At 38.7% G+C, this 23,140-nt stretch overlaps 1 protein-coding gene across 3 annotated transcripts in view; it reads left to right on the top strand.

Annotated features, from left to right (window-relative positions):
* The window catches only part of GABRG2 (gamma-aminobutyric acid type A receptor subunit gamma2), a 95,673-nt gene that overhangs the window by 59,316 nt on the left and 13,217 nt on the right, over positions 1 to 23,140 (top strand). For all 3 annotated transcript variants that reach the window (XM_029052222.2, XM_029052221.2, XM_029052223.2), the window contains exon 7: positions 21,333 to 21,485. In XM_029052222.2, the coding sequence (XP_028908055.1) occupies positions 21,333 to 21,485 (153 nt within the window). The remainder of the gene's footprint in view (positions 1 to 21,332; positions 21,486 to 23,140) is intronic.

Below are 23,140 nucleotides of genomic sequence, written 5' to 3'. Positions count from 1 at the left end.
AACTTTAGGTTTAGAAGGGAAGTGGACATTAATATAGATTCTGGATATGTACATAAGGGTTGTGGGACTGAAGATAGGGAAAATAAAGGGAGAGGGGAGTAGGGTAAGTTAGGGCTTAGTTGGGGCAGGACTCTTGGAGGATATGTGATTCTAATAAGACTTTTAAGTGGGAAGAGCGATGGTCAGTTGGATGTGTAGGGAAGGTAGTTTGAGCCTTGAGGGAGAAGGATGGGTGAAGGATCAGTGATGAGATGGATAAGATCAAGGTACAGGGAGTAAGATAGTTTTAGATGAGTGAGGTGAGCATTTTGGGTTATAGTACAAAATCAACAAGGTAAGATAAGAGTGAGTAAGGTGATTCAGTGCTTTAAAGTCAATGATTAGGCATTTTTGTTTTATGCAGAGTGGTTGGGAAACTACTAGAGGTTCTGGAGAAGTAGGAAACTGTGGACAAAACTTTATTTAGAAAAATGATCTGGAAAGCAGAGTAAAGTATAGGCTGGAGTGGGGAGAGACAGAATGGAGGGAGGTCAACATAGGAGGCTGATTTTGGTTAAGGTGGTATAGGATAATACTCGAATCAGAGTTTGGATGGATAGATTTTTAGCAATACTGTGAAGCAAGAATTGACAGGTTTGATGACAGATTGAATATGTTGGGCTAACAAAATAAGATAAATCAAAGATAATGTCACAATTATGGGTTTGTGAGACAGGGAGGATGTTGGTGCTGTCTGCGGTGATGGGAAAGTCATGGGGAGGACTATGTTTGGAGTGTGGATAAGGAGTTCTGTTTTGGACATGTTAAACTGGAGGTAGTGGTGGGACTTTTCCCAAGTAGATGGCAGGAGAAAATATGAGACTGCAGAGGAGAAAGATTCAACCTCAGTCCTGACTGCAGATGTAGATTTGGGAATCATCCGCATACAGAAGTTGAAGCTGTATTATAGAATAACAAGTATTTACTGCAGTGCTCCGCAAGTGAAAAGAGCTCAATAAATACCTTTGTCTGAAAAGAACCTACCCATTTTTAACCCATTTTGTTTTTTGTCTTTTGTCCCTCGAGTCCTCTCCGATCCATAGCAGCGCCATGGACACATCTCTCCCAGAATGCCCCACCTATTTCTGCAATCGTTCTGGTAGTGGATCCATAGAGTTTTCTTGGTCAAAATACAGAAGTGGTTTACCATTACCTCCTTCCACGCAGGAAACTCAAGTCTCCACCCTAGACTGTCTCCCATGCTGCTGCTGCCCAGAACAGGGGAATTCTGACTTATAGCAGATTGCCTTCCAACACTGCCCAAGCTAGGAATGGAGTGGGTAAGCTTCTGCTTGACTCTCCCTCCCATAGTCAAGACTGGTAGAGTACTGGAAACTCTCCAGGTGCATCCCTTAGAGGAGGTTTAACCAATTTGATACTATTTATTTCCCTTGGACTCCCTCACTAGGTTGTAAAATCTAACAACCGGGTCTCCCTCTGTTTTAAAAAGTCAAATAAGGAAGCTTCTGATTTACAATTCTCTTCCTAGCTGCTTATCATTATTATGACAGTGGCCATTACGGCTCTAGGAAAGGCTCATATAACCATGAGATTAAATTTTGCTTTAACCTGGAATATTAAGATTGCAAACATACTAGCGGGTCACAGCACATAACTCTTATACAAATGAATACATAAGAAAAGGATATTTGTTCATTTCTCAGCAGGTGATCAAGTTTGACATAATTAGATCCTTTCTAAAAGAACGAAAACATGAACAAGTGAGTCTAAGTCCACTAACCACAGCTCTCAAAAAAACCCAAAAAACGGGGTAGGATTAAGTGGGTGTTAGTGACCAGTAGTATTGAAATCCAAGTGTCAAATCCAAGTGTCAAAAAGGGACTTTATTATTGTCAGAGGAGCTCTATTTGCAGGAACACAGAGGTAATTAGTATGATAATTTGAAACTATGCCCAACCTGAACTTCTAGTGGAGTGATTATCATCTTGATGATCTCAATGACTCCCAAGTTTCCTCTAAACAATAAGATGAAGCTCATTGTTTACTCAGGAAGATAATGCTGTTAGTTCAAGAGAAGGTTAGTCAGAACCTTTATGTAAAGACCAAATCTTTGTGTAAATTGTGTGTCAGTCATTTATTTCCTGGTCAATTCCATTGTGTCTGAAAAGTAATGTGTTTTCCACTCAGTAGATAATAAACACATGCTGTTGCTGATCTAAATAGGTTTACTCTTTGGAGGACTGTGGACTGGATAATTTGGTTGAGTATGGTTCAATTTATTCCATATCATCTGGCAAGTGACCAGTGTTATAGTATGATGCAACAGGCTATACACATCACTGCATGTCCTAGACACAGGCACCCAGAAGTCTTAGTAGGGGAGATAATGTCTAAGTAAGGGTGTTTACATTGGTAAGCTTTTATTGCAATCTCAGTGCTCTACCATAGAGTACATAGGAAGCACTTAATTAATAATAACATTGATTGATGATGTATGTCACTTTTAAAGGAAGGAAAATCACTATTCAGATGGAATTAAGTGTTTGGAACCATCAACCTAATACTGTTTTAAGAAACAGTGATAAATGCATTTATTACCAGTATGACCTTCTGTTATATTACATGAGTTAGCTGAATATTGTCAGCTTGTTCCAACTCAACAATGCCTTTAAAACTCCTTGCACTTTGCATCATTGTGTTAAAAATTTCATATGATACTCTCTAATATAGGGGAAATACAAATGCTTAAAGTTTAAGAAAATATCTTTCCACAAAAAGACACAAAGGGAAGGTAATCCTCTGAAGAACAGTTGGGAAAATGTCATTTCCAAGACATCCACGATAGAGTTGGGATAGGCACTGCCGTTGTAGTTTCTCTCTGGAGTATTCAATATTATCTCAATGTAGTATTTTCAGACTGTAGCACTCTATTCTACTTCAGGCTAATTTTCCTCTCTGGTCATTCGCATTACAACAAACTCAGATACCTTTTTTCTTTCTATTCAGTAATTTTCTTCTCTATATTCAGTTCCTTTAATAATGGTCAAGTATCCAATTCAGTGTTTAACAAAAAATTATTTAAGATCAAAGACATGAAGATTTTAGACCAAAGTATCAATATTAACTATTTAGTAATATAAAACAAGCCTAAAATCTTGGCTACTAGGAACAAATATACCCTTGAAATCTATTTCTTCTTCTCATGAGCAGCCATGAAATGAATACTGTGAACACTCTCATGGGGAGACTGCAAGGAACTGGCTCTATTCCTTGTTTCTCTTGTTGCATTCAGCAGATCAAATAATTGAGCTTGAAAAGAGAAACATTTGGGATGAAGATGCTGCATCCTGAGATTGAGGTGTCTTCTATTTTGAAAGAAAAATGGTTTATAAAGTATTCACTTGATTTTTATTTTATTCAGATATTGGGGGAAAATATGGTAAGGGATAGTTGTCTCAAATATTTTGGGAAACCTTTCTTCAGTGTTTCTTCATTTTAAATTTATTCCTCTGTGTGCTTTTCCACCATTATGCTTGTAGTGCCAATTTACCATAGATGAATTGAAAATATCCACTTCTAATTTCAAGACACAAAGACTGTTAGGTTATTTCTGTAAATTGAGTTTTAAATGCAATCTTCTGTTACTTATATTTGGAAGCCTATCTAGTAACAGTTGATATTCTCTTTGATGCTCAAAAGAGTATTTTATGCAGCTATATTTCCACAAAACTTTGCAAAACATAAACTTGGATTTGGCAATATAAACAGGGCCACTTATGGGTTTCTCAAAATGCAATTTGGGCAGTGGGACTTGAAATTATGAATTCTTAAGATGTTTAATGTTTGCAAATCAAAAGATGTTTAATGTTTGCAAATCATTGGTATTCAATGTATTTTTCCTAAATACTTACTTTGAGGGGCTTGTCTGGTTTGATGTATATTCCTTTATTTAAAAAAACCCTAAAAACAAATACCCTTGAGAAATTGGGTAATGGAATGGGAAGCATTGTGGTCTATTAAAAAGAGCAATGGCCTGTGAGTCAGAGGACCTGGGTTCTAATCCTGACTTTGCCACTTATCTACTGTTTGACCTTGGGCAAGTTACTTACTTTCTCTGTGCCTCAGTTATTTTAGCTGTAAAATAGGGATTCATTCAATACTATTTATTGAGCGCTTACTATGTGCAGAGCAGTGTACTAAGCGCTTGGAATGTACAAATCGGCAACAGATAGAGACAGTCTCTGCCCTTTGACGGGATTCCAGTCTGAGTTCCACGTGGGATTTGAAATATGTCACCTGTTTTTCTTATATCTGCCCCAGACACTAGGAAAGTGCCAGGCTCATAGTAAACACTTAACAAATACCATTAAAAAAATGAATGGGTCTAACTCCCTGCTACTGAGTAGAGGGCAAGGGAGCTGCAATCAGCCACCTACCTACTCTATTCTCTCCCAATTTAGCTCTCTAAGCAGTTTTGAGCTCAGAGGAGAGATGGGTAGAAAATAGTTGGCAGCTCATTCTTAATGTCCATCTCTCCCTCAGGCACACATCCAAACTGGCTTTCTGTTCCCTCCAGAGTCATGCTCTTATTACTGGCCAGGAGCCAAGGAAAGCCCATCTATTCATCTTTGATAGTATGAAAGAAAACTGGTTTAAATTCCAGCATGAGAAATTTGGACTTTAAAATGGAGGTCACTTGGCAAGTATTGTAGAACTGTTAAACATCTTTCCAAGGAGTTTCCAGATGATACTAATTCTGGTATTTATTACATATGTACCTCGTGCCAAGTACTGTACAAGATAATCAGGTCAAACACAGTCCCTGTCCCACATGCATTTACAGTCTAAGAAGGAGGAAGAAGTGCTATTTAATCCCCATTTTACAGATGAGGAAATTGAGGCATAGGGAAGTTTAGTGATTTGCTAACATTACATTGCAGATTAGAACCCAGGACCTCTGAACCCCAGGCCCATGCTCTTTCCACCAGGCAACAAAGTCTCTCAATTAGCTATTACTCTTGTGAGATTTTTGATGGCCAATAAGTATTAATTTGGGAGTATTAAGCAGAGATAAATCTTCCTGTAGGTTAGGCTATTGAAAGAGGAACTTATAGACTTAAAATTTGCAAATCACTTACATTTATTTATTCCTTTTTGACTGAAAGCTCACTGAGGACAGGGAGTGAGTTTAGTACCATGCTCTGCATACAGTAAGGGCTAAATAAGCACCACTGATTGATTAATGCCAGATTCCTTCCAAGGGGTTCTTATGTATTGCATTATCATTGCTATCACATTTAAACTTTTGTCATGTTCTCTGAAAACTCACTCCTTTTGTTGATCCCTAGCAGTGTAAGCATAAAGCTGTTTCACCTAATAGGATAGCTCTTTCATCATTCATTTGAAATCAAAATAGCAAAGTAATTAGCTTACAGTGGGATCAGTTATGCCCTTTTTTGTTATGATTTTTTTTAATTGTGATGGTAAAAGAAAATAAATAAATCAACTAAAGTTCTTTAAACATGATTCCCTTGCTGACTCACAAATGAGTTATTTAAATTTGATCAAGTTAACATGTAAACTAAAAATATGCTTCAAAGGTAAAGCGACTAAATTCTTATAGCTCTCTAAATATAAGCAATCAAAATAATGATGCAGAAAAGTCTTTAACTAAAGACCTGCGGACTGCTTGTGTTCACTGCTATAATTAAAAATGGAACCAAACTAATGCAATCTGTAGAATGAACAGAAAACTGCATTTGAGAGAAATTAGAATTCAGACTTCTTAGTCTATCAATCACCAATAATATTGATGTGACTTTAATATATGGAGATGTTTATTTTAGTTATTATGCCAGATCTTTTGTAGTGGCTGCTTTTGCAGGATTGGCATTCTGCACGTCAAAGCAATCCTCTTTTACCTCCGTGAACAGAATGTGCTTGACGTCAAGCCCGGCTCACTAGCTTTCCTTTGAAAAAAAAATTCTCTGCACTGAACAGGCTGTAGCTAAAATGTGTTCTTAAGCTTGTAAATTGAAGACCAGCCTTACAGACATCTGAATCCCAAAGATAATCTTATGCAAATGGCCTATAGTGCAAGCTTCTCAAAGACTTAACATTGCTTTACAGAATAACAATTAAATTATGATCAAAGCTTAGATCTGTATATTCTGAGGTAGCTGGTCTCAGGTGATTTCTCTGATATTTCTAGCTGCTTCCTCTGTTCATTGAGATGAAACAATCAATGGTATTTATCCCATCAGTGCTTATAATAATAAATATTATTATAATAATAATTATGGTATTTGCTAAGGACTTACTGTGTGCCAAGCACGGTTCTAAGCACTGGGATAGATTCAAGATAGTCAGGTTGCCCCACGTGGGGCTCACAGTCTCAATCCCCATTTTACAGATGAGGTAACTGAGGCACAGAGGAGTTAAGTGGCTTGCCCAAAGTCATAGAGATGACAAGCGGTGGGGCTGAGTTTAGAACCCATGTCCTCTGACTCCCAAGCCCATGCCCTGCCACTAAGCCACATTGCTTATCGTGTGCAGGTCACTGTACAAAGTGTTTGGGAGAATTTAATACCATCACTTTGGAACACACAATTGCTGACATCAAGGAGCTTATAAAGATCAGGTGTTGGCAATCTTTTTTTTGCAGAAGAGCAAAACCCAAATCAAACCTTTGAGTAGTTGGTGTGCAAAGAATTACTCACACAATTTAAACATACATTAGCATATCTGACTTCATTTTACAGATTATTTTACATGAGATGCAGCATTACCTAGTGGATAGAACACGCGCTTGGGGGGGTCATGGGATCTAATTCAGGCTCTGCTATTTGTCTGCTGTGTGACTTTAGGCAAGTCACTTAACTTCTCTGTGCCTTGGTTCCCTCACCTGCAAAATGGGGATTAAGACTGTGAGCTCAATGTGGGACAGGGACTGTGTCCAACCCGATTATCTTGTATCTACCCCAGTGCTTAGAACAGTGCCTGGCACATAGAAAGCGCCTAACAAATACCATCATTATTATTATTATTGTAAGATATAGGTCATAGAACTAATTGGCAAGAGAGTGTGAATTTGCCACTTGTGGAAAATAATAATTTTCCTTTGTCATGAGTGGAAATATAATTCAAGCATATGGATGAAAAATGTGAGAAGCAAATACCTAGAAGGAATCACCAGCACCTGTTTTATGGTTAGTGAAATGGGAAATCTTAAGCAAGATATACAGAAAAAAACATTTGTATTACAAACTTCTCCAGAGAAAGCATCATCACTTCTATTTCCTTTGTGCTTTTTCTGTAGAGTAGTAGAGTTCACAGTTGTCATGGTTATGTGAGCCACTTCATTCATGGCTATGTGATCCATATATTCTTCAGCTCTATGCTACACCATGATATAGACAATGAGATACCAGTGTTCAAGATCAAATACCCCAGAGTGTTTTTATTTTGATGAGTGAAAGATAGTGTTGCTGAGCACACAGTATGTGAAGAATAGGCCACTGATGTTTAGTTTTCCAATTCCATGTGATTAGATCACTCTTTTTCATTTCTATAATTGGACATTACTATCCTTTTGAGTACTCAAATCTCACAAGGCAAACAGCTTGTCATATGTTGGTATTCCTACTATAAGTATCTAAATCTTTATAGAAGTACTTTATCATTATCATCAGTAATCAAAGCTCAGTCTTAGGGATATGGATGCATATAATTAATGCACACAATCCCATTCCTCAAGCAACTCAGAACTTAAATAGTCTGTTTTGTCATGGTTTTCATTTTTTGCATGCAGAGCACTGAACTAAGCTTTTGGCAGAGTACAATAGCTGTAGCATTGGATCCCTGCTCTCAAGGAGTTTATAGTCTAACATGGAATAGAGACACAAAATTAGTTACAGATTGGAGGAAAAGGAAACAGAAAAGATAAGTGAATAAACTGAAGCATATGAAGTAAAGCAGCATGGCAAAAGAGTACAAGCCTGGAAGTTAGAACACCTGGATTCACATCTCATTTCTGCCATGGGAGTGCTATGTGACTATGGACAAGTTGCTTAACATCTCTGAACCTCAGTTTTCTTATCTGTAAAATGAAAATAATATAGATCATGAGTACTCTAAGGGACAGGGATTGTTTATAACAAGATAAACTCAGGGCTTAGCATATAATAATCACTCCACAAATGAATTATTATTATTTTAAATCAGGGCTCAAATAGGAGAATAGACAGATCATTGTGTGGCCAATGGGGCAATCTTCAGTAGATTAGATTATAACCTGGCAATAGGAGTTCCTGGAACCAGTGGTCACTTTGGTTGTTAAAGATGGTGACAGCACCATGTTCCAAAAAATAGCTCCCTTCTTAAATACCCCTGCGGAAATGTTTAGCTCACAAAATGTCAATGATGGAAATAGATTAATGAAACATGACTCCAAACACTAACAGGAATTCTTACAGACAAGTCCTTATGCTTAAATATGTCTTCACGTAATAGGAGATAAAATTACTTTTCTAATGCATCTTTCTAGTATAAGTACCGTCATTTAGTTGATTCTTCATAAGCTTTATGTGGTTTGTGGGCACTGTACAGCAAGTCCTTTTGTATTGATAGTTTTATCTGAAAGAGGAACATGCCACACATATTTTACAATGTATGATGTGGTAGTTGAAGCCATGAGTGCGAATGAGTTCTCCAAGAGAGTGGGTGTAGATGGACACTAGAATTACATTTACAATGTAAAAATATTTACAATATTTTACAATTTTACAATGTAAGAGGGTGTTTTCATAATCAGTAGAACAACAAAGCAGCAGAATGGCTTAGTCAAAAGAAAACAGGTCTAGGAGTCAGAGGACGTAATCCTGACTCTGCAAAATGCTTGTTGTATGATCTTGGTCAAAACACTTAACTCACTTCTCTGTGGCTTCAGTGTCCTCAAAAGTAAAGAGAATCAAATACCAGTTCTCCTCCCTACTTAAACTGTGAGCCCCATGCAGAACAGGGACTGTGTCCAGTCTAATTAACTTGCACCTACCCCAGGGCTTAGAACACTGTTTGACACACAGTAAATGTGTCAAATACCGTAAAAAATGCCATACCACAAATACCATAAAAAACAGTTGTTCTGATTACAATTTTCACAGATTTTTCAATAATGCATTCAACAAATAACCAAGTGGTCTGGTTGCATTATCAATTAATCAATAAATTATTTATTGAGTGCCTACATGCACAGAGCACTATACTAAGTGATTGGAAAAGAATAACAGAGTTGGTAGGAGCGTTCCCTGTCCAAAAGGAGTTAGAATCTCAAGAGGAGAAATCTCTAAAATCCCAAAATCTCTCCTATTACTCTCCACTCCCCACCTCCTCTTGCTTCTTCTTCAACTCACCCATATTTTCCAGCAGTATCTCAAGAGGAGATCTCCTGCCTTCTCTCAAAATCTACCCCCTCCACCTGCCTACCGACCCCATGTCTTCACACCTTAACAATGCATTTGCCCCCTCCCTTTTCCTCTTCCTGACTGCCATCTTCAACTGTTCACTCTCCAATGGCTTTTTTACCAGTTGCTTTCAAACATGCTCATGTCTACCTTCCCCTGACCCCATGGCTCCCTCCAGTTATCAACCCCTCTCCCTCCTAACACTCCTTTCCAAAAGCCTTGAATGAGTTGTCTACACCTATCTCATTTCCTCTCCTCCAATTTTCTCCTTGACCTTCTACAGTCTGACTTCTTTCCACTCCATCCCACAGAAACTGTCCTAACAAATGACCTTTTTCTGGCCAAATCCGAAGAATGGCTTTTACTTCATCCTAATTCCCTAAACCTCTCAGCTGCCTTTGACACTGTCAACCACCCCCTTATCCTGGAAACATTAACCAACCTTGGCCTAACTGGCATTGACTTCTGGTTCTCCTCCTATCTGGCCACTCATTCTCAGTCTCTTTCGTGGGTTCCTCCTTTGCCTCCCACCTCCTGTGGGAGTCCCTCAAGGCTCAGTTCTGGATCCTATTCTAGTGTCCATCTACACCCACTCTCTTGAAGAACTCATTTGCACTCATGGCTTCAACTACCACATCTATGCAGATGATATCCAATCTATATCTCTGGCCCTGATCTCTCTCCTTTGCAGTCTCAGATTTCCTCCAATCTTCAAGACATTCCACTGACATCTCAAACTTAACATGTCCAAAAAAGACTCCTTATATCCCCACCAAAATCCTGTCTTCCCTGTTTTCCCATCACTTTACACAGCATCACCATCCTTCCTGTCTCACAAGCCCATAACCTTGGCCTTATCCTTGACTCTTCTCTCTCATTCAACCCATATATTCAATTTACCACTAAATCCTGTCGGTTCAACCTTCACAACATGGCTAAAAATCCATCCTTTCACCTTCATCTAAACTTCTACCATATCAATCCAATCCTTGATTGTATCAGCCTCCATCTTGACCTTCCTGCTACCTGTCTCTTCCCGGTCCCAGCCCATAGTTCATTCTGCTGTTTGTATCATTTTTCTACAGAAGCCTTCAAACCATATTTCTCCACTCCTCAAGAAGCTCCAGTGGGGTCCATCCACCTCTGTATTAAACAGAAACTCCTTACCATTGGCTTTCAAGCACTCGTCTTGCCCCCTCCTACCTCACCTCACTGCTCTCCCAGGCTGATCACTTCACTCTTCTAATGCCAACCTAATCACTGTACCATGATCTTGGCTATCTCACCACGACCTTTCACCCACACCGCGACCTTTCACCCACATCCTACTTATGACCTGTAATACCCTCCCTCTTCATATCTGACAATCACTATCCCACCTTCAAAGTTTTATTAAATGCACATCTCTTCCTAGAGGCCTTCCCTGACTAAGCCCTCATTTCCCCTTCTTCCACTCCTTCTGTCACCTTTACACTGGGATTTTGTACCTTTATTCACCCCTCCCTCAGCCATACAACACTTATGTACATATCTTTAATTAATTAATTTATATTAATATCTATCTCTCTCTAGATAGTGTCTGTTGTGAGTGGGTAATAATAAATAAACAGTAAATAATAAATGGGTTTCTACCATTTCACATTTCAAATTCACTATCACCATCAAAGGTGTCAGCCCAAAAAGGTAATTTGGATCATGATTTTCACAAACATAAGCTCTTATAACAGTTTTATGGAGGAACACACTTCAGTGATCTGACCTTTCTTAACAATCCAGCAACACAATTGTGGAAAGCATTCTTTTGGAACTGCTCTGTCGACCTGAACAACAGAGAGAGGTTTCCAGTTCATTTCCAGTTCATTTCATTTCCATGAAGCAGCGTGGCTCAGTGGAATGAGCACAGGCTTAGGTGTCAGAGGTCATGGGTTCAAATTCCAGCTCAGCTGCTTGTCAGCTTTGTGACTTTGGGCAAGCCACTTCACTTCCCCGTGCCTCAGTTCCCTCATCTGTAAAATGGGGATTAAGACTGTGAACCCCAGGTGGCTGATCAACTTGTATCCTCCCCAGAGCTTATAACAGTTCTTTGCACATAGTAAGCACTTAACAAATACCATTATTTTTATTATTATTTATTTGTTTTTTTATGTATAAAAAAACCACTGCATATACAACAGCTAACTCAGTCTTTCAGTCTTTGAGTCTTTGAGTCTTTGAGTCTCTGACTCAGCCCAGTCTTTATGGAGATTCATATGATGTGTTTGTGCTTCTGATTCCTCCTAAGAACTTGTTCTCCACGTGGCTCTCCTCTCTACTACTCCTTCTAGGGGGAAAGTACTCTGATTTGAAAGTTATCTTAAAACTTGGTAAATTGTATATTTCAGGCTAAAATGATCCACAAAAGAGGTATAGCCATAGGTTTTGAATAGTTTCCAACAAGATTCTCTGGACGGGCCTCCTCTCTTTGCAGACCACTCCAACCATTAGTCTCACTTTCTTTATATTTATGAATTTCCTATATACGTCAGAAGATACTGTGAAAGCAATAACATTGTTCTTGTAAACTCATTACGGGCAGAAAATGTGTCTACGAATTCTGTTGTACTGTACTCTCTCAAGCACTTAATACAGTGCTTTGCATATAGTTAATGCTCAATAAATACCCTTTGATTGATTAAATAGCATGTTTCTAAAGAGCTCTAAGTACTTCAAAACATCACAACCATGGGAGTGGAAAGTTTGTGCATAGCTCAGAATTGCTCCTAAAGCACAAAAAATATATATATATTACTGGCTTTTGGGAACAAGGCTAATTAGCAGACCTGCTGGTGTCACAATACTATGGTATAATAGGGGAAGCTATGCATAAAGAATATTATATTGTCACCAATAACTACACTTTCAATGCTGATGTATAATTAGTCAGCACTTTGTAACCAGAGTTGAACAAAAGGAAAGCATAATTTTATCATCACAAATCTGTGACCTACTTATTATAATAATTGGAGTGAATTACGGTTGTTATGGATTTGAGATATATTGTTGACTGTGCAAACATGGGGACAAGTCTGATTACATTATACCAGTGCCCCAAGGCACCACAGGTAGCCTTTTCACACATGCCAATAAATACCATTCATCAAGATTTTCATCAATATAGTTCACATAAACCGGGGTATTTGCATTTAAAAAAGAACTAAATCAAGAGGCAGTAGATGTTTCCCCTCTTGAATAAAATTAGGAGCCATTTAGCCTAAATGTTTTCATTACGAATATTTTATGTGCAAATCATATGTTTGTATTAACAAAGCAACATTCATAATGATCAAGGAAATTTAATTCCTTGAGACACCATGTTGGTAAGTACATTAAAAATGTGCAGGGATATAGGCTTAACTCTGTGTTGAGCAGTATTTTGTGATAAAGGAAACTATAGAGAGTTAGGAAATACTTTACCCTGTTCTGTGGTCTAGATGGTTCCCTGCCCAGATTTTCATGGTGGGCAGCAAATGTGTCTACCAACTCTGTTGTATTTGTTCTCTGCCAGTGCTGAGTAAAGTGTTCTGTGCACAGTGAGCACTCAATAAATACTACTGATTGATTTTCTTTAGGCTAAATGCTTCAGGAAAAGTGATGTTGAGAAACAAACAAAACCCAGTATTGTGGATAGGAAAGTGCACAGCAAGGGACAATCTTCTCTTGAACACAGTGTTAAAGATTTTTATCGGATCCCAAATTTCTGAACCCAGTAACAAACAGATGAACAGAAATCATTAAGAATTGCTTGAGGTGATACGAAGAATTGCCTTTATCAAGCAGTTTGACTTGGCCACCTCCATTGCTAGTTTTCCCAGTGCAAGCTGCCAGACTGGCTCAGAGTTGAATCCTTGAGGAAGGAGTAGGAGTCTTGGGTAAAAGTGAAAAGATGTGAAAAATAAAGTCTTCCTCCATTTCCATCTGCCATTCTCCAATCTGGCTGTAAGTGGCTTCATCTTTACACTCACCTCTAATCAAGTAAGGAACCTCTCAGAGCCAAATGCATCTTAGAATCTCCCGTATTTGCATGAACCCACCAGGATTTTCCTGGTATTTGATAGGCCCGTCAAGCCCAGAATACGATCATGCTCTTATTATAGTTCAAAGGAATTGAGACTGTATTATATAATGTTGGTATTTGTTAAGCGTTTACTATGTGCCGAGCACTGTTCTAAGCGCTGGGGTAGACACAGGGGAATCAGGTTGTCCCACGTGGGGCTCACAGTCTTAATCCCCATTTTACAGATGAGGGAACTGAGGCACAGAGAAGTTAAGTGACTTGCCCACAGTCACACAGCTGACAAGTGGCAGATCTGGGATTCGAACTCATGAGCCCTGACTCCAAAGCCCGTGCTCTTTCCACTGAGCCACGCTGCTTCTCAATAATGTTGGTATTTGTTAAGCGCTTACTATGTGCCAAGCACTGTTCTAAGCGCTGGGGTAGACATAGGGGAATCAGGTTGTCCCACGTGGGGCTCACAGTCTTAATCCCCATTTTACAGATGAGGGAACTGAGGCACAGAGTAGTTAAGTGACTTGCCCACAGTCACACAGCCGACAAGTGGCAGAGCTGGGATTCGAACTCTTGAGCCCTGACTCCAAAGCCCGTGCTCTTTCCACTGCGCCACGCTGCGAGAATTAATTAATTAATTTACTCATTTACTCCCACACCATCAACTGCCAATTCAGCCCTGACCTCTGTCCTTCTCCGCAGTCTCATATTTCCTCCTGCTTTCAGGTCATCTCTGAATCATCAGCACCTCAAATTTAACATGTCTAAATCTGAACTCCTCATTTCCTCAGTCCTTCCCCCAGATATTCCCATCACTGTAGACAGCTCCACTATACTCTCTGACTCTCTCATCCTTAATCTTGGCATTATCCTTGAGTAATCTCTCTCATTCAACCCACACATTTAGTCCAAAATCAAATACTGGTCACTCTACCTTCACATCTCTAAGGCAAACCCTTATATTGCCATATAAACTGCTATCGTGCTGGTCCAAGCACTTATCATATTCCACCTTGACTATTGCATCAGCCTTCTGCTGACCACTCTGTCTCCAGTTTCTCCCCACTCCAGTCCATATTTCACCCCTATGATCATTTTTTTATAAATGATAATAATGATGATAATAGCAATAACTTTGGTGTTTGTCAAGTACTTATACTATGTACAAAACACTGTAATAAGCACTAGGGTAGACACAAGATAATCAGATCAGACACAGTCCCTAAACCTTACAGTGTAAGTAGGAGAAAGAGCAGATATGACATTGAGGCCCAGAGAATTAACATGACTAGCCCAACATCATAAAGCTAGCAAGCGGCCTAGTCAGGAATAGAACTCAGGTCCTCTGACTTCCCAAACCATGATAATAATAATAATGATAATAATGGTGTTTATTAAGCGGTTACTATGTGCCAACCACTTTTTTAAGCACTGGGATAGGTAATCAGGTTGTCCAATCTGGGGCTCACAGTCTTAATCCCCATTTTACAGATGCAGTAACTGATGCCCAGAGAAGTTAAGTGACTTGCCCAAAGTCACACAGCAGACAAGTGGCGGAGTGGGATTAGAACCACAATCTCTGATCTTTCCAGTAGGGCATGTCCTCCTCAGACAGACTCTTAAATAATGTATAGATAGGAGAAAGAGGAAAATTATATATGTACACGAATTAATGCTTAAATTATAAGATATGCAACCTATGTGCATAAATACTACAGGAAGTTGTGTATAGGTGGCCCAGAAGTACTAAGATGGATACTGGGGTAGGATTATGAAATTAATCAGGGAAGGCCTTCTCAAAGAATTGTGATTTCAGAAGGCCTTTGGAGATGGAGAGAGTTGTGGTTGGTACAGTATGCTACACGCAAGAAACACTCAATAAATATGATTTTTGATGATTGATAGGATTTGAAAAGGGAGGAAAGCCCCAGCAGACAGGAGTATATACAACAGCAGAGGAAGAATGAACACATAATTAGGTTAGTTTGAGAAGAATGGTGCATACAAGCTGGGGTATAGTGGAAAGAGCATTGATGGTTAAGTAGGAGAGAAAACTGTTTGATGGATAAGAGCTTCTGCTTGGTGAGGAAATAAATGCATAAGCATTGAAGGTTTTAGAGGCATGAAGAAATGTTGAGGTTAAAAATGCAAAGATTATTTTGGCCATGAAATCCAGAAACTTGGATCCCAGATGTGCAATTTCGAGTCTGCATTATCTGCATAATTTTCTGACATTCCTGTCTTTCTGCATCTTACTGTAGTTAATGTGATTTCATCTTATTATTTCTCCATAAAAGAGCTTCCATTTAAAACAATTCAGATTTTTATTTTATGCTTTTTATTCCCCAAAGCTCATCTTATTGTCCTGATCCTGGTAGCATTTGTAGCAATAACGTGAGGCTTTGGTTCTTCAGGGAACCTACTGCCAGCATGTTGAGCTTTTGACATGAACTTCCAGTAGGGAATTTAAATGTTCACTGCAAAATGTGACTGTGACATTTGGAGGGTTTTTATTTTGAAAATCAGGTTGTGAAGGTGTCCCGAGGGTAAAGAACACTCAGCATGGATGCTTCTATAAGAGACACTTGGTCCTGTTGAAGCAGTGCTAGCATAATTTTCTGACCTGCATAGAATAGGTTTTGCTCCTGCTTTTACATATCTCGGTGATGATGTATAAAAATAGTGGGTTCACCTTGAAGCCTCTTGGGTAATCTAAAGACTACTTACCATTTTGATTAGGTTTTTTATTTTTAAACAGGTTGGAAGCTAACAGCCAGGAGCCCTGCTTCCCCGCTGCTGCTGCTTTCAGGGCTGCTCCTGAGGGTCCTTCAGGAGGAGTGAGTTTAGGCAGAGGCAAATATGTTTGTGATAGGGGAAAAATATGGAATGATTAGTAGCAGCAGCAAAGGAAACACGTTGGCAAGAGCGTGGTTATTTTCATGAGTGTTTCCTATAGTAGACTGCCCTGGAGGCAAGTAAAAAGTTCTGGACAAAGGCAGTACAAAATATTTACCTTGTTAGGATTCCCTTGCGAATCAATAGATCACCAAGGTATAGAAAATAAACCCTTCAGGTGGAAATAGGGGAAAAATTCATGAAACACCTTCCAGCCTGAGGAGGAAAAATGCTCAATGAGGAGATCAAGATGCTTTTTGAGGATGTGAACAAATCAAGTTAATCTTGAAACATTCCTGGGAGGAAGTTACCAGTCTGTAGAAGTATCCGCATTTTTAAAGTGAAGGAAAGAAGGCTCAGGGAGATTTGGTGACCTGGCTATGGGTCCCACTGGAGATTGTACCATCCCTTCCAGTATTTCACACCCTGTCTTCACCCTCTTATCTTCACTGCTATAAAAGCTTGGAAACACCTGGCCCTCAAGGGAGATCATTTCAGAGCATGACCAGTATTTGCTCAGCTCCACTAAAGTTATTTAATTAGCACAGAGCTTGCATTGTGAGTATTCTTAGTTTAAGTAACCTTTAGTTACCTAAAGCAAAATCTTTGCACACTGGTAAGTGCCAGCTCTCAAAAAGCTTATGTCTACCACACTCTACAGCACATCAAGTCAAGAACACAACTGATTTTTTAAATGCCATTACTTCAGATACATAAAGATATCAAGTTTGACACTAACTAACTACCGGCTATCCTCATTTGCTACTTGAACCCTGAGAAACTGAAGAATTACTGTCACTGAATTGGTGGGATTGGATTTTTTGACCCAATTGGCCCATCTGTCAGTACGATTGCATAAAACTATGTGATCAGTGAGATAATATGGTTATAGATATTTCAGAACAATTAGTAACTCTTTAACCATGTATACCCTATTTATAGCCCAAGAATATAAATTTTGTAATTTAGAGGAACCAAAAGTAAATGTAACTAGGACATAGAAAGTTTGAGATTCCTCTTTAAAAGGTAATTATCCAGCAGTGATTATTTTGATTGATGGGTTTGGGTAGCCAGAATGTGAAAGTCAGAGAGTTTGTCTCCATGGGCAAAGTGAACAATAAGTTGAGTGCTACAGGCAGGAAACAGGCCTACTAACTCTGCTCTATTATAGTCTCCAAAGCATTTAGTACAGCACTCTGCACACAGCAAGCACTCAATAAATATGATTGATTTATTGTTGGCCAATTCGCATAATAGAAAAACCAAACTAAGTAAATCACTTTCCTCCTAGTTGCCTCATTTCTGTTTTTGAGCTATCTCTGCTGCATATTGCCTGGGTAAACATAACCGTGTCGCTGGATCCTAGGGCAAAACTTATCTTAATAGTTCTTTTCTTGTGGTATTTGTTAAACATTTATTATGTGCCGGCTACAGTTCAAAAGCCTGGGATAGACAGAAGATAATTAGGTTGGATATGGTCCATGTCCCCCATGGGGCTCAAAATCTTGTCTACATTTTACAGATGAGGTAACATACATAGAAAAGTGTAGTGTTTGCCCAAGGTCACATAGCAGATAAAAAGTGGCGTTAGGATTACAACCCAGATCCTAAAAGTCCTCAGGCCTAGACTTTATCCACTAAACCACTGCTTAGTACAGTGCTTTGCACACAGTAAGCGCTTAATAAATATGACTGAATGAATGAATAAGCCACACTGCTGCTCTGCTAGGACTGGGACAGGTTCTGTCAGTCTGGGTTTTCCATGCATAAGCCACATTGCTGCTCTGCTAGGACTGGGACAGGTTCTGTCAGTCTGGGTTTTCCATGGAGAGATGAGATTGATACCTAAAATACAGCTATTTGTAAAGAAGTAGGTGACCTTAAATTGGCAGCACTGACCAATGACCCTGACTGATAGGGCTCTCCATTCTGCTCTCCCCCATCCTCACAAAGAAAACTATTCTTCTAATTCCTTAGATAAATTTGGCATGATTATCACAAATCCTTTTGAGATGTTGTCTGGTGAGGAAGAGTGACTTCTGGCCTATGCCACAATATCAATTTTATTTGGTTGTCTTTTTAAATGCTATAATTTGTTATACTTAGTGATATTCTGTTTTTCCAACTTGGTTATATTGAAAAATGAAAGACTTCTTATAAATTCCATTTCAATAAGCATTTCTGATGAACCCAAGGATATCCTGTGTAATTCAATACATTTAAAAGATTCTCACATTAGCAAGAATTACTATGTCATAAATTCTCTTTTTTCTGCCATTCCCTCCTCTGCCTAAATAAAATTAAAAAAGATCTCCTTCAGGTCTTATTTAGTGGAAAAAATAGGGAGAAGAGATAGTTTGTGGAAAAAAAAAAAACATCTTTTGCTGTTAGAAAGAGTTGAGCTCTTGCATTGACTTTTTTACTTTGAACTAAAAATCAAGGTTGTTTAATATCTGAGGGTTACAAATAACTTTGGAAGATTAACTAAAATCCACTTAGCATGCAAAATGAATTCCAAAGAATTTCTCTCTCTAATGTTCATGTTTCTGCCGTGGGTGCACACTGTTTCCGGCTGGACAATTTCTGATTGAAGAATTTATCTCCTTCTAACGTGGTGCTGCCTTTCCAAATTAAAGCTTTCACCTTGTGCTATTACTGGGTAAACATCAAGTTTAGCTTGCCAGTTGCCCAATTCTGTTTAGGAAAAATAGCTTCGTAGGTATATAAGTAGTAATATTAACTTTTGAATTTTAAAAACGCATTTCCAATCTCTTTTACAGGCTCCTTCTCTGCCTCTCATTCTCTAACTGTGGAAGTGTCTCACGGCTAAGTTCTGGGCCCCCTTCTATTAATAATTGTATGTTCGTTAAGCACTTCCTATGTGCAAGACACTGTGAAAAGCACTCAGATAGATAAAAGCAAATCAGTTTGGACCCAGTCCCTGTCCCACAAGGGACTTACAATCTTTATCCCCCACTTCACAGTTAAGATAATGGAGGCACAGAGAAATGAAATGATTTGCCCAAGGTCACACAATAGACAAATGGCAGAGCCAATAGTAGAACTCAGATCCTTCCGTCTCCCAGGCCCATGTTCTATTCACTCATTTTTTCCCATGGCTTCAACTATTCAGACGGTACCCAAATCTACGTATCCAGCCCTTCTTTCCTCCCTTTCTGCAGTCTCACATTTCCTCCTGCCTCCAAGACATTGCTACTTGGATGCCCTGACCATACCTCAAACCTAATATGTCCCAAAGACAACACTTCATTTTCCCACCCAAACTCTGTCCTTCCCTGATTTCCCCATCACTGTAGACAGCACCACCATCTTTCCTGTCTCTCAAGCCTATAACCTTGTAATTATCCTAGACTCTTCTCTCTCTCATTCAACTCACATAATCAATCTATCACTAAATCTTGTCAGTTTAACCTTCAAAACTTTGCTAAAATCTGTCCTTTCCTCTCCACCCAAACTGTTACCGTGGTAATCCAAGCACTTGTCCTATCCTGCCTTGATTACTATATCAGCCTCCTTGCTGACCTCCCTGCCTCCTGACTCTCCCTGCTCCAGTCCAGAGTTCACTCTGCTGCCCAGATGATTTTTCTACAGAACATTCCGTGCATTCTTCCTCACTCCTCAAGAATCACCAGTGGTGCCCATGCACCTTAATATCAAACAGAAACTCCTTACCATCAATTTTAAAGCACTCAATCATCTTGCCCCTTCCTATTGCACCTCAGTGCTCTCCGATTACAACCCAGACCTCACACTTTCCCTGATCAAGCCCTCTTTTCCTCTTTTCCCATTCCCTTCTGTGTCAGCCTGATTCACCTCTCCTTCAGCCTGACTGCAATTGTGTACATATCTATAATTCATTCATTTATATCGATATCTGTTTCCTTATCTAGACTTGAGCTCGCTTTTGGCAGGGAATGTGTCTTCCAACTCAGTCGCACTGTACTCTTCCAAGAGCTTAGTGCAGTGCTTTGAACACAGTGAGCATGTAATAAATATAATTGATTGATAAAATGAAGTACCTCTGAAATAATTCAAGTCAGTGCTCATTAGTTTCATAGGTGAATAATTAAGCCCTAATTGTGGAATGGATAAATGGATCTACATTTGAAGTAGGAAACCTTGCAGATAAGTAAAGGCAATGTCTGTTCAAATCTTTAAGTCAGTATGAGTAAAATAATATGTTGTTTGGGATGGCATAGTTGTTTATCCTGGCTGTATAGAACCTTCGAATGTGTGATTATGCAAGGAGAGGTGTGTATTCTTCACATCCAATGATATCATTTAAAATTTTTATGACAAGCAAAATCTATAAAAGTCAAAAAGAAAGGGAATAGTGGGTTTAATGAACTGAAATCCATATTTTCTAATAAATATTGCTACTTCAATACTTCTAAAATGACAGAGGAAACTACAATTCAAATATTTCTCATATAAAGGGAAATATAGCTTATTTATGGCTTATATTATTTAAAGCCTCCTAAAGGAGATATAACAACTGAACATTAATATTGTTATTATCATTATCATCATATTTTAACATTGCTTTCTGCACAGAATTATATAAGGATAATAATATGCATTGTCACAGAATTTAAAGGCGTGGGGTGAATTAGGAATGAACATATGAGGAAAGAAATAATATACAGGTTCAACCAAAAAACATTAACAACATAGACAATAACATTCGAAGATGTATGTCTGGTACAAATTCTATGCACATGACTCTCCCAAGTGCTTAGCACAACGCACTGCACACAGTAACTGCTCAGTAAATGCCACTGATGGGTACAGATGATGAATAAACACTTTCAAGTTTGCTACTGCATTCATTGTGTGCTGTTTGGAAAGTGAAACGTTTTCAAACCCTGTTTTTAGAAGAATTAAAATAATTCTGCTTGTGTTTTTTTCAGGTGATTATGTAGTAATGTCAGTTTACTTTGATCTGAGCCGAAGAATGGGTTATTTCACTATCCAAACTTACATCCCTTGCACACTAATTGTTGTGCTATCCTGGGTATCTTTCTGGATCAACAAGGATGCAGTTCCTGCCAGAACCTCTTTAGGTGAGATTTTTTTTTTTTTGGGTGCTATAATCTTCTATATAGGCTGTGAACAAAGCCTCTGTGAATATTACTTTCTTCCAATTGTAACCCAAATGGGTTTTCATAGACCCCATATCCTGATCCATGTTACAAATATAAAAGTAAGCAAGATACAATTTTTCCATGTTTTAAGCTTATAATTTTCTAAGGAAAATAGACTTATTTAAACACATTGTCTGTGTTTCAAACTCCTAACACAACCATTTTGAGACAAAATAAGGTTTTCATTTAATTAAATATTTAACTTTTCTACACAACTCAGATTGAAATATTGTATACTCTCGTATTTTTCCTTTGTATTACATTTCTTTCTTCATCAGATGAAAGGAAACACTCCAGGCTCCAGGGCTAAACTTTCTGATATTAAAAGCTATAGTTTCAACAAGCTTTTTTCCTCACATACAAAATGCTGCCATTCAGTTTTCAAGTGCAGATGCTAAAAAAAATGCTTGTAAACCTAGCCTTAATTTTAACTGTATTGACATCCTAATTATTAACTCTGTGAAGAGGAAACAGGGTTGTCAGCATCAGGCAACTTCTTTGTGAAATGATTCATTTTGATTTAGAGAAGCAGAATAGCTTAGTGGAAAGAGCACTGGCTTGGGAGTCAGAGATCGTGGGTTCTAATCCCAGCCCTGCCACTTGTCAGCTGTGTAACTTTGGACAAGTCACTTAACTTCTCTGTGCCTCAGTTACCTCATCTGTAAAATGGGGATTAAGACTGTGAGTGCCATGTGGGACAACCTGATTACCTTGTATCTACCCCAGACTTAGAACAGTGCTTGGCACATAGTAAGTGCATAACAAATATTATCATTATTATTATTTGTGTTCAATATCCAGATTTAATTTACTGATCTTTATACTTCTTGAATGTGCTTCTGTCTTGGATGAAAGAAGACATTTCCCAACAAAGAGGCCATTGAAATAAAACATTTTAGAGAAAGTAATTACACACACAGATATATAGAACCTTGATCCCAAATTTTACCTAAACATGGATTGGTGAAAAAGACACAGGATTATTGTCACATTATATGTATGCAAAAATTATCCTCACTTGACTGACCAATTTGCTGTTTGGTATATGGTGCTGTTTTCAGTTTTGCCTACTAGCTTCATAATTTTCTAAAAAGGTTCTGAAAAATAATCCCCCTTTTCTATATTTTTACACTCTATACTGCTCTGGCTGCCCCAGTAGTTTGCCTAAAAGCCAGTTGTTATGGTATCGTGTGGAGGTTATACTTCACTTGAAACATGTCTACCAAGACACCACTTTTCAACTCCCATGTGTAGCTGCTTTTAGTCAGCCCATTTCCACTCTCAGATTGGGTATACTCTCCCCAACTTCAAAGACTTCTGAAGGTCACATCTCCTCCAAGAGGCCTAGGCTTGATCAGTCAAGCGCCCCTTTCCCCAGATCCCTTTCTCTTCTAATAATAATAATAACAGTGATATTTAAGTGCTCACTATGTGTCAGGCACTTTGCTAAGCGCTGGAGTGGATATAAGCAAATCGGATTGGACAAAGTCCTTGTGCCATGTGAGGCTCACAGACTGAATCTCCATTTTACAGATGAGACAACTGAGGCACAGAGAAGTGAAGTGACATGCTCA

This window comes from Ornithorhynchus anatinus, chromosome X1 (genome assembly GCF_004115215.2).
Source record: "Ornithorhynchus anatinus isolate Pmale09 chromosome X1, mOrnAna1.pri.v4, whole genome shotgun sequence".
NCBI lineage: Eukaryota > Metazoa > Chordata > Mammalia > Monotremata > Ornithorhynchidae > Ornithorhynchus > Ornithorhynchus anatinus.
This window is presented reverse-complemented; position numbering and strand designations above follow the sequence as displayed.